The sequence below is a fragment of the Cloeon dipterum genome, chromosome 3 (assembly GCF_949628265.1).
Source record: "Cloeon dipterum chromosome 3, ieCloDipt1.1, whole genome shotgun sequence".
NCBI classification, from domain to species: Eukaryota; Metazoa; Arthropoda; class Insecta; order Ephemeroptera; family Baetidae; genus Cloeon; species Cloeon dipterum.
In genome coordinates, this window is record NC_088788.1 from 21,908,150 (window position 1) to 21,921,493 (window position 13,344).

Below are 13,344 nucleotides of genomic sequence, written 5' to 3' on the forward strand. Positions count from 1 at the left end.
TGTTACAGGCGCCGAGTTCAATTTAATTTTTATTCTTTTCCCAGCGTAATTTTCAACACTTTGTGATGGTTATAACGGAATGATAGGAATCTAGGGCAGATTGGTGTGGCAATCAACATTTTCCTGGTTCACCGTGTATGAACTTTAAATTGCATTTTGCATCCATAAATCGATCATGCCAACACATGCATCAGTCACTCAAATACTGCTGTTGCGTAAATAATTTTAATGTACTTAATACACATACGGAACTTGGAAACTCTAAATTACTACGACTTATGATTTGATGTGTTGCATTAAGCCACATCAATGACTTAACACAAACGTTAATTGCATTAATACATAGTTGAAGGGAGTTTATTCTAAAAATATCAACAATCCGTTTTAATCAGTTCCTTCATTTTCCGGGACACTCACAAGATATATTGGATTTATATAATGATCTTCATGAGCACTTCAGCCGTGGTTAAGAGCAGCAACCTGCTGAAAGCCCAGATTTAACCTTTGATTGAAACGACTGTTCCATGCAGGAAGCCAAAACCACAATTAGCTTCAAAATGCATTACTTGCATCATGCAAATGCTTTGAAGTGTTTTGCAAAAGCCACAAATGCTGCACAAATAAAACCCTGCTATTTGCCGCTTATTTCTCCTATATTATCTCGTATTTAATTAATATTGAATTAATGAAACATAATCTGGGGCGTTACAAAATAATCCTTTTGTACTTAACAGGTTATATGAATTTGAGTTACATTTGCTGGTTTCCAGCTCCTTTTAGTATTGCTTCGCAGTAAAACCAGTTTGGTTGACTGGGCACATACGTACTAATTTCTCATTAAATGATTATTTCATTAATCTGATTCTTTAGAATCAAAAGATACAGAAATGATTGTTCGGTTCTAAGTTAAAATAGCTTTGGAACACACTTTTAAGTAAGTTTTGATCTATACAATTTAAATGAAAATATTTCTAACATTTCATTCCACATTTTTTAACTAAATTTTAAAAAATTATCTGCAATCTGACAGCCAAAAAATAGGTCTAACCTGCGTTTGTTTCGTCGTGCTGGGGAAACTTGGTGACAAGCGGTGAAATGAGCAGCGCAAAGCTGAGCTGGAGTCCATGGGTGAGCACATGCACGAGCACTGACACGGCCACGATGACCCAGCCCCAGCCACCTTCAGGGTAGTAGTGTTGCCAGAGGCGGCCCGCCGGGCGAAGCACGAAGCGCCGCGGGGCTTTGGCCACCTGCGGCGGCGGCGACTCGGGTGGCAGCGACGGCCGCGGGGTGGCCAGCAGCGGCCACGACATGGCCCTGCTGAGCTCGCTGCTCGGCGGGTCAGGCAGCACCACGGACACGGCCCGCTCGAAGCGCATCGGGGCGTCCAGCGGGTCGACCCGCCCGTTCTGCACCACATGCGTGTCGAGGTCCTGCAGGGTCTCGTACACGGTCTTGTAGCAGCCCTCGGCCTCCTCCAGGTGCACGTGGTGGCCGTTGGGCCGCGTGATCTCCACCATGCTGCCGTGCTCGCTACCTCGGACGGGCCACCATTGCTGCACTTCCGCTACTGATTCGGATTGAGTGGCTTTGAAATTAAGCTAATTCAGGATTATCCTTCAGATATTGGCTACTTCCGGACCAAGAAAATTTTAATTATTTCTTGAATTTACAAAAAAACGATCCACAACAATGTCATTGATGGATTGAAGAAAAACTTAAAGATTTGAAAAAAATATAGAATCTATGTAAAACGAATTAAATGAAATTTGATTTGGGAAATTAACTCTTTTGAGAGCCACTCAATATCCGAATGCACAATTTTCTCTCTCCTCAACACTTATCGAAACAATCCAGATCTCACTTTGAAACAATGCCAGCTGTGCCTCAGTGGGTTCGGGCCGATTTCTCCGGCGAGGAGCACCTGTTGGGACGGTCAAGCCGCGAGGAATACTGACCTCCCAAACTTGAGCGCCTTCCTTGTGTGTCTCGCGCCGGGTGGGAGCATGCGCGTCTCCGCCGTCACCAAATACACGTGGTCGCACTCGCTTTGCCACCGCTAGCGGTGGAGTGTGTCGAAGTAGGTGGTGCACAGATTTAACGACGCCCCGCGTTTTATGTGTGCACGAGGGGTGTTGTCAGCTGATAAAAGAGAGCAGCCCCATTTAATTAATGCGCGCACGGCGAAGGACGAGCGAGCGATTCGTGATAGCACGGCTCGGTGCACAGGTGCACATATTTCGCTGTCGGCACGGCGAACGTGGGCGTGCTACTGATGTTGATACTCGCAGGCGTTTGCCGGGCACGCTACGGAAGCGCTGGATAAACGTTTTATATTATAGCAGGGTGCTGACCATAGGGGCGCTTATTGCTTACCCTTCATATTAGACAAATTAGCACATTTTACTAAGTAGGCTCCTTTTTGAGAAGCTTTTAACCACACGTCATGTAGCAATTTTTTGACAGAATGTGATTACCAATTGGTTTGTGGGATAAGATAATATATTTCACGTTCGTAATAATTTACATCAGACATCTTTTATTATTCCACTCCAGCAAGAATTTTTACAACGCCATAAACCTTGATAAAGTTGGATCATTTTTATTAGATTATCAGACCAAATGGTCGCATACAACAAGAATTGTCGTACAATTTGTAATCTTATGAGACGATTTTCGCGATAGGATTAAGGGTAATTGTCAATTTTTACCGACTTTATTTGCCCATCCTGAATTTTACATATGTTGTTAGGGGTGTTTCATAGTGTGTAACCTGAAATTTTGAGCAAAAAATTCGGGGGCTCTTTTTGGGAAATCGCGATTTTCGAAAATTGAAAAGTCGAGATAGTAACTCCGAAATATCAAGGTATCTTCGGTCCAGATTGGAATTTTGATGTGGTTTTTTCACCGCCAGGCACAACTTTTTGAGTAGAACATGTTTGCCATTGGTAAAAAATTTGTAGGTCAAAGGTCAAGGTCACAAATTCGCATGCAAAATGTTCAATTAAAAATATCACAAAATACGCCCCCTCGGATTTTTTTCACGAAAACGTAAAAAATGTAGCCCTGAATGCGTAGAATCGAATGGTGAAGAGAAATCGATGGGCACTTTCATAGATCGCGAGATATTTTGAATTTAAGGATTCGTGTTGAGCGTCCGGCACGACGACAATATCATCCGGCGATTTTGTTTTCGTCATTTACGTCGGAATTTGATCTGTAACCCCACATGTTATGCATATGGTTACCTAGAATAATAAACGAGCTTTCCAGTGGTGTGCTTAAAATTTGTTTTGGTCTCAAACTTTTCAAGTAATAGCGGTGCGCGAAAAGAAAATATAAAATTTTCAAATATTGACATTTTTGCAAATCTCAAATCGCGGGTTCTAACTATCAGAATTGCAAAAACTACCCACCGTTGGACTCGTCTCGACCTGCCCTGACCAGCTGAAAGGTTTAGGGGTGCTTTTTACCCCCTGCCCCTAAGACGCTACATTTTTTACCTTTTTCGAGGGGGTTGAAGTACTTAGGGGTAGGGGGTAAAAAGCACCCCTAAACCTTTCAGCTGGTCAGGGCAGGTCGAGACGAGTCCAACGGTGGGTAGTTTTTGCAATTCTGATAGTTAGAACCCGAGATTTGAGATTTGCAAAAATGTCAATATTTGAAAATTTTATATTTTCTTTTCGCGCACCGCTATTACTTGAAAAGTTTGAGACCAAAACAAATTTTAAGCACACCACTGGAAAGCTCGTTTATTATTCTAGGTAACCATATGCATAACATGTGGGGTTACAGATCAAATTCCGACGTAAATGACGAAAACAAAATCGCCGGATGATATTGTCGTCGTGCCGGACGCTCAACACGAATCCTTAAATTCAAAATATCTCGCGATCTATGAAAGTGCCCATCGATTTCTCTTCACCATTCGATTCTACGCATTCAGGGCTACATTTTTTACGTTTTCGTGAAAAAAATCCGAGGGGGCGTATTTTGTGATATTTTTAATTGAACATTTTGCATGCGAATTTGTGACCTTGACCTTTGACCTACAAATTTTTTACCAATGGCAAACATGTTCTACTCAAAAAGTTGTGCCTGGAGGTGAAAAAACCACATCAAAATTTCAATCTGGACCGAAGATACCTTGATATTTCGGAGTTACTATCTCGACTTTTCAATTTTCGAAAATCGCGATTTCCCAAAAAGAGCCCCCGAATTTTTTGCTCAAAATTTCAGGTTACACACTATGAAACACCCCTAACAACATATGTAAAATTCAGGATGGGCAAATAAAGTCGGTGAAAATTGACAATTACCCTTAATCCTATCGCGAAAATCGTCATGAGCGCAAAGTTGTAATAACGCGACCTTCTTTAGATATATGATACAAACAAACTGGTAAACACGTAAAAAGTGTAGTAGTAATAATTTCTACTGCCTATATTGTTTAAATTTGCATATGCTACTGTACAATACCACAACAATGTTATACAATTCAAAGGAGACCGCGTATTTTTGTTCAATCCTGTGGCGTAAAGATTTTCACAACATCCAGCAGGAAGTGAAATTTGTTTTTTGGAAAGTCTATTTTGTAGCAATTTGCGCAGATTGCACTAAACTTAACTCATGAATTTGAACAAAACCTAAGCATCAGATAGTTCCAAAGCTTCAAATCAATTTTCAAGCAATAATTCCATCCAATCGCTGGAAAGCACCTCAAAACCAGGACTCGTGCCTATATCCTCGAAAACCATAATATTTGCCATTTAATGCCCGTGTGAAAATCAAGTTGTTCTACATTTTGCACTGCCTGCGTCACTGCAGGCCTCTTTCCCAAAATGAGCAAATCGTTGCGCAGAACATTTCCAAATTAACCAAATGAGGAAAGTTCTAGCGTTTTTGTTGTCTCTAGCTAATGCGTCGAACTGACGCGCAAACAATAATCTTTGTTTACCGAGATTGTATCGCGCCCGGACCAAATCCAATCAACAACAATAATGACCGTCTCGCAGCTCTAATGGCGAACAAACAAGATGAAATGTTTTGGCACACATTCACAAATCCGGATCGCTGCGAGCGCTTTAAAGGCTATTACGACAAATAGTTACTTAATCTGCCTGCAATCTAAGCCTCAATAAAGTGTAATTGCATTTTGATTGGACGAAATTAGAAAACGTCAAGTGGTGGTAGATAAAACTGTTGCAATCTAAAAATTTATTACAACAGTTTAAAATAAAATTTTTCACAATTTCAGTTTCGTCAGTTACAATGTTGGAATTAGCAAAGTCAACCTACAGCGCATTTCACAGCGCTTTAATTATATTGATTGGGCCTTGCTGAAGATTGTTTTTCTTTTTTGGCGGTATTCGGGTAATTGGATAAATGAAACACAAACCAGCAAGCTGCTGCGGAAAACCAATAATGAATTGTGCGAACTTGTAAGGGATATACAAGCGATGCGAAAGGAGATTGCGTAATTGGTGGTTTGTTTTCTTGAATTCACTCCGAAGCTGTTGGCCTGGCACAATGGAGCAACCGCGAGCTAACGTCAGCAAGAAGCCTCATGAATATTCAAAGGAAAAGGAGCAGTGGCCGCAGTGTTTTATTAAAAGGCCATCTCGTCCGCACAATCGAGTCCGACAGGCAGTATTAAAACATGGCTTGATTTCGATTAAAGCGGCTGATTATGCCCGAAAGCTCGCCGCATTAATTGATTTTGGGCTCGAGCAACTTAAATTATCCATTAATCCTGGTCTCTGCTCTCAAAGTGGAATGAGGAATTAATTAATTTTGAATTTTCAGCTGATAAATATATGTGCACAAGCTGCGAGATTGTAGTGCTTCCGCTTTGCTTCATTAGCTCAATATCCAATCAATCAGTTATTGTCCATGTAGCACAGGTGCAGCTAATGAGAACGTCATCAGGCGCATGGCTTGTTAATAAATTTGCTCCACTTGTCCAACTAAGCAAATCAATTATCTTTATGATTTATGCTAGTGAAGGTTATTAGCAACATACAATTTTTAATTTATTATTGCAAACAGAGAATAGGAGCCTAGCTATATGACATAATTATTTGAAATTGATTCCCCAACATTGATAAAATTAGGCAAATGGAAATCAAAATAATCTATTCGAATTGACTAAATTTATAGATCCTTCTAATATACAAAAGCCTGGAAAATCAAAATCGTTTTGATCTAAACTAATAAAAATTTTGGTTTTCATAATAGTTTTACCGCCATGACATTTACTTTTATTTTTATATTGGTAGTCTATTTTAAGAACATTAAATATGTTTTACTGACGATGTGATAAAATCACTAACCTCAAACACGCATCCACCGTTTGAATGAATATGCTCTGGACGCGTCGTTACATTTTGTTGCTCTGGCACAACAAAAAAATCAATTGACTTATAGCTTCTGAACAGTAGGTCTCATTTGCATAAGACATGGCAATTAATGACGTATTTAAAAACTATCGTAAACCGCAAAGCAAACAACTCAATCAGAGCTGTGTGATTGTACATTTCACTCTTGTGTTAAAGATTTAAAGCAGCAATCAAACTTAACAACTGTCAGCAAAGGTGTGTGCGAACGTGTAATCAAATCCTAGCGGGTCAACCGGTCCATTTTCCCACAACAGTGCTGCAGATCTTTATATCGGATGCGGATTCGGACAGCTCACGACTAAGAATATATTCAGTAGTAAATTTGAGAGCCAAAACTCAAGTGTGTGTCCTCAAAAAATGATTTTGCAAAGGATAAGTTCAAAGTGAGATTTTTATTCCTGCAACGAGAGAGTATGCCGCGGCGCGCTTGATTTACAGACCAGAGTTGGATAAAATTTGCTGGTCAAAATAAATCTTCACGCTGGGCAATATATTTTACAAGGCGAACGCCATGTTTGGAACAAACTATATGTCTGTTGTAGTGTTACAAATTAGCTCCCGCGGAGGAAAAATAATCAGCTAGATGTATTCGTAACAATATTTATAAGAGATATCATTTTTGTTTTGACTACGTATTAGAGGAGGAATAACTTTTTTGAGCCTCAACTCTGCTTATAAATGTGAAGCGTTTGATAAAAAAAGAATTTTATTTTAAAGATGGAATCAATCTAGTTTTGCCAATCCAAATTAAAAGGCATGAAACTGATTCAAATGAAAATATATTTTATCTTTTCAATCTATTTTGATGCCAGATTTATCGTATTTATATATTCTTTTGGTTGACTTCATAGAATATGGTGAGGTAAACGTAGGTGTGGTAAAAGCATACCTCACTAATCATTGCAACATTAGAAGATTCAGTTAAGTTTTAATTGCATTTTAAAGCAAATAATTTGCCGTTTGAACAAACATCTTGGATGCTCATAGTCACATGAAACATGCCCATAGAAAACTATACATATTTGGCCCTTTTACTGTGTGCCGCCAAAATGTCACATACATCGGACACAACCATTGCAGGTTTGTCACATGCTATCACAAGCACCGTCTCAAATGTCCATGTGTATTATTTATAATAAACGTATTTCATACTGTCTCATAATTTACCAAGTTAAGAATCTTGCCTTTTCCACAGAAGTGCTAATTGCACAAAAGGAATTCAGCTTTAATCGGAATAACCTGACTACCACCATCTGGGGAGGTCATATCCAACGTGGAATTTATATATGAAATTATTGTAAATGAAATGATTTAGCTAATAAAGAGAAAGAAAATATGACTGTAATTGCAGCCTTTATGTGCCAATTTTATTGTCTAAAATGAAAAGACCATTTTGCGGTTCTTGCTGTCCAAATTAAGAGCATTAAACCGCTTTCCGCTCATCTCACATCAAATCACAGTTTTATAAATTGCCAGGCAATTTGTCCAGCAAGTTAATTATGATTAATTATTCATGCGGAGAGAGTAAGAAGTGGATATAAAGATGGTAGTAATTGTGGAGGCCTGCGCAACACGAAGTGCTCATTAATAATTGAAAATATTCGCGTGCGGTAGGTAGAAACCCGAGTTGAAAAATCGCTTGTAATTGCGTGGTGCGTGTGTGTGCAATTTCGGCTAAAAGCACTAAATTGATTCTCATCTGTGAAGCTGCCAGAGGCTCATTCAAGTTTGCCGAAACCCGATTTCTCCTCGGCTCAAATTATCCCATTACATTGTGACGAGCGAAATAAACGCTCCGAATAATGTATTAATTTTTTGAATTGTGTGCCGCAATATTCACCGGCCATATGGTTCTTTGCATTGGCAGCAGAGAAATAAATGGACTTGTCTGGAAATCGGAACGCTTTATCAGTTTGTCTGCGCAATCGCTGCACATATAGAGTGTAATAAGTCAAAGGCCAGCTCAAAGGTGCCGCCCAAATGCTTTTAATGTAAGCCCGACGTGCAAGTAAATAGTTATTGTGTGTTAATAATTGCTGTGCAAATGTGCCCGATGAAACTTCAATTAATGGGTCTTCGCAGTTATTAAATTTTTATTACTTAATTATTTTGAAGTACCGTTTAAGTTTGATACATTCAAATATTTAAAGATATAAATGCACAAATACTGTAAAATTGGAATTCGTAAAATGAATACAGAAACACACAAAACAGAAGACACCGAAATGAAAATTATACTTTAAGTGGCCTGACGACGAGAAGCAAACATTTCCCTCTCATTGTTTCTAGATACCTTTGAAGGCTGATGCACTCAAGGAGGTCATTATGTTTTGAGTTGGATAAATAAAGCACATCCCTCGGTTTTCATAGCAGCACATTTATTATTCTGCGATTTTACGGAAATTTCCTGGCCGACAAACATTAGCAGCTGGTTGCAGCCCAAATCTATCCCCAACACCGGACGGGAAAGGAATGAGAGCTGCAACCAGCAGTCAAAAATAGCCCTGCTGCATTTCATTCAACTCAAAAATGCATTTTGATTTTGTTTCTGCTATTAACTTAACTATCAACGCCCATTAAATTTATTTTCTTTGTGCTCGGAATTCAATAAAAAGATAGCAACACATAAATGTACATCATTACATTTTAAATTTCCGGAAGTTTCAGAATGATTTTGGGTTATTGAACAAATGATGAGAATGTTCCACTGAACGCTTAAAATTTTCAACATACTCTGCCCAAAATCTGGTAAAAAAATGAGAAATCCGAGCTCAATGGCATCTCGTAAAATAGTTCTGCTAGTGGCTTATTTTCACCATATTTTGCCCATGCAGTCCTGATTCCTCCGACGAACTTATGCATACGAATGCGATTATTAGCGAGCAGAAGCGATCATCGGCATATGGAGAGCAGGCAGGCAGGCATTCGCCCACTCTTACTGGCTGCTCCATTGTTCCCACGTCAGTGACAATGACAAGAAGTGAGGCTCGGGCTCGTGTTTCAGCTGCCAAGCGAGCCTCCCTGTGTATGTTCATTCAGCTTCCGACACTGCCAAGATGGATTACAGGCAGCTAACGTAGCACGATTATCACGTGACAATAGGTCCATGTGCTATTAATCATAATCGTCGCTGTTTCTTTTGTTCTAATTACGCCAATAGAGCGAGCACCCCCACATTTTTTGCACCGAATCTAATGGTTTTACGTTGGAGCCAAAAATCGGATTAAGGAATCTGCTATGTCTGCGGCCATTTAAAATTGTAAAAGGAACTTAAACAGAGCCCAAATGGTCTAAAATATTAATACAAAATGGTTTCATAGGTGAGATGATACAGGCTTGAAATGAACATTGTCGACACCCTGTTGGCATGGGTCAGACTTGGACGAAATTTACTGGAGGTGTTGCTCTTGTAGGTTCAAAATAGAGTTGGAGATTTTTGCTGGTTATTTGATGAACTGAAAATTCATGGATGGTTTATGGTACAAATTAGACTGACTCGAAGCAAGTTTAGATGGTTTTTACCTAATCCCAAACCAGGTAAACAAAAATTTTCAAGGGGTTGCCATTTTTCCATAAAAAAGGAGCTCTAAGATGCCAAGTAGTGCTTATGTCAGAGTAAAGTGTTATGTTAAGTAAAGTGCAGCATCCCCTCATATAGATGAAATTAAAAAAATGTGAATTAAATGGATTTTCATCCACTTCAATATTTAAAAATATCTATCTAGGTTTTTATTTGAATGAACTTGAGTTCTCGTTCATACATAATTTTGGTGTCAAGTTATTCCATAGAGTGAAGCACGTGACTTGGAAATTATATTCAGGCATTAGAAACTTACAAATAATGAGACAGGGATACGCATTTAATTCGACCTTAACCTACCTAACAAATCAACATCATGCAGTTTTTAAGCAAAACCTTCTCAGCTATTAAGCACAGTTTCTACAAAAACCTTAAACTTGTTTGAATCAATTAGCCAAATTTTCATTGTTTTTATAGACAAAATTCTAATATTTTTGGGTACCATTAATTTTCCCCAATGACTGTACAAGACGTCATCTTACTACTTGACTCAACAAAAACAAAGAATCTGCTTTAAAGATAGTGAATTGGAAATAATTAAAATTACTGAAATATTTATTGCTCATATAAAGTATGTGAAACGCATCATGATCAATCTAAACTACTGTAAACCGTATTTTTTTATCAAAAAATCACAAAACTGATGAAAACGTTGCCTTAAATTGAGAAGAATTGTGCCTTTTAATCATGAATTTTCCTAATTTGGAAAGGACTAAATGCTGAAAATCGAAATATTTACTCGACTTTTTACAACTAAACGGGATTTGAAAGAAGCATCAAAACTGTATACAACCATTTTAAAATAGCCTTATCATCCCGAGGTTGATTTGTGATTTTTTAATCTGCAGAAGGCTGCAAGTTTTTAACAAATTTTAACGGCATTTAGTGATTTAGATATTTTTAGACGGTTTTAAGTGTGGATCAAAAGTCTCAATGTTGCGCGGGATTAATGCTAGTTTTTTTCCTATCAGTCGATTGGGCGCTCACTTAAACAATCGATCATCTGAAATCACAAACCACATGCACGGATGAAGGAAATTTAAGCAGAAATCCCTGTTTTGGCCTATCAGCCATTATCCCCGTCTTGTGCTTAACACGGCCACCGAGCTGAGATGATAAAGTTGCTATTCGAAGAGCAACGGTTCCAAACCAGTGCGTCTTTTATCTTGGGCTAGAAGCGCTGAACGAAAAATGCGAACCATTAATCCCGTCGCCAGGACACATGCCAAAGAATTAAAACTTCATCTCCGAGAAACTTTCCCATCGCACGCGTTTATGAATTTTGTTCACCTTTTGAAGCGTCGGCACCTTGCAGATAAGACTTCGCGCGACACGGTGCTGATGTCTTCACACAATATTTTCATCATTAGAGCTGTGAGTAAAGGCTCGTTGGTAATTTGTACGCATCAATCAAGTGACGCGCGCATCATCGTTTCGATAATGCGGAACCGAAAATCATGGAGGCGCCTTCCATTAAGATTTTGTCTTCACTACAATGACGAGCAGATGACGTGTGCGCGCTGAATTTCTCTGGAAAGTACACGCAGCATCACTCCTCCTGCTCCCATTCACACCGCTAATGCTCGCGGTCCTGAACCGGCGAGAGTAATGGCGCCTGCCACATTCCTCAATTTTGAGCAATCCATTTCCCTGCCAAATATGTTGTCAAAATAAATCAAAATTGAGCGTCAGCAACAGTGAAACAAAGGAATGTTATTCGATGTCAAAAATTAAAAACGTGGACTCTGCTTGAAAATAGAATTTAAAGCAGTGCATTTTTTCTCCCTGGAGAATCCAATCCATTAGGCATACTCGAGAATTCATTTTTGGTACACGTTTTTATAATCATTTTCTTAAAAGCCATTATAGGATCAAAACGAAAAAAATTCGAAATAGGAAACTAAAAAATTCAATATATTAAGTTTTAGTCGTGTTAGCTATAATTCTAATGTGCACATAATCACAAAAAAGTTTCCAATCCTTATATTTGTTTGTACTCCTCGTAGTCCTGTATAGTTGATAATTCATTTTGGCCAAGAGAGAATAGAGCGGTTGATATTCACTAGAATCGGCAAAGAAGGAATTTTTATCTCAGGAGAATTTGCGTTTGCGGGAGTGGCTGCAAACCGTAATTCATATAATTTCTTCACATTTTATGTGAATTTCCACCATCCATCATGTGGGCTCATTCTTTGCAGAAAGGAATCTGTGATTTTTTTACGCATTCAAAATAAGCAATTAATGTCAATCGGCGTTGTTTTTATCGCTTCATAAATTTAACACTGCACTCATCTCTGAATTTTTCAGCGAAGCCCTTTTAAACTGCCGGCTCTTTTAGCACTCGAATTCCGTTAGAGCTCAAACCAGAATTATTTGCGACGCAGAGCAAATCGACGGGCGACGTTCATGCCATGCTGTCTACATGTATTGCTTGTTCCTTCGGTCTTCAGTCACAGCCAGGCAGATATTTATCGAGGCCTCGTCTCTCCCACGTATAATTAACACCACCACCACCGCCGCCACCGAGACGCAATCGCAACTCTGTCAGCCCTTTTGTGGCCAGTGATTAATGAAGAGGTGACTGGGTGCTCGAGCATTTGTGTATGTATTTGCAACGAGAGTGAGAGAAGCATGCCGCAAACCCTTTATGTGCTTGGTTTCAAACGTGTGAAATTAATGACATAAGTTTACCATTAAAATGCAATATACGCACTTTGATAGCCTCACTGAATTGCCGAGACCATTTTATAGGGAGCTAGATATGAAAAGGTGGCAAAATACGATAGCAAGAAATTATCTTTGCCCTGAGATTTTGATCAACTAATAAAATAAAAAAATGGCATTATAAGGTATTCTGCGAAATGAATTATATTTATTACCAGCACCCTTATTACTAAGGCATTTTGTGTTCATGAAATAAATAGCGTTGCTCAAGATGTCATCGCTGGTAAGTAAGCGATTTAATTTTATATTTCTTTTGAGGTTTCAATTCTGATCATTAAAAAATTAAATTTAAAATCTACGTTTAAATTAGATTTAGTCTGATCAGTTAGTGGAAGGTTTGAGATTGAAGTATGTGATACGAAACAGATCGTTTCTTTTCATCTACATCATCAGAATTAAAGATAATGAAATATTGTTGTATATCATATAATTTTCCTTTATATCAGTTATATTTGAAAGTGTTGTTATGATAAAAGGATAATGAAATTTATTTTTTAATAGGCCAATATAAAGCGAGCAATAAATTGAGCAATAATTGTATGGCCCTGAATTGTGCAAAGCGGAGCGAAAACCCTTTATGACATGCTAGTTAGTATCAGAGAGCTGCCAAAGAACCCGCCGAGTGATGACGATTATGATTAC

At 38.6% G+C, this 13,344-nt stretch overlaps 1 protein-coding gene across 4 annotated transcripts in view; it reads right to left on the reverse strand.

Moving 5' to 3' along the window:
* Positions 1-13,344, reverse strand: part of LOC135938952 (monocarboxylate transporter 10-like) — a 142,045-nt gene that overhangs the window by 91,025 nt on the left and 37,676 nt on the right. The window contains exons 1-2 of one of the 4 annotated variants that reach the window (XM_065483027.1): positions 1,865-1,953; positions 1,049-1,570 (exon numbers count right to left, since the gene is read on the reverse strand). The exons of 2 other annotated variants lie outside the window; for them this stretch is intronic. In XM_065483027.1, coding sequence (XP_065339099.1) covers positions 1,049-1,520 — 472 coding nt within the window. In that variant the 5' untranslated portion in view covers positions 1,521-1,570; positions 1,865-1,953. Of the gene's footprint in view, positions 1-1,048; positions 1,589-1,864; positions 1,954-13,344 lie in introns of those variants that run through there. One more of the 4 variants, XM_065483028.1, reaches the window with a different exon arrangement.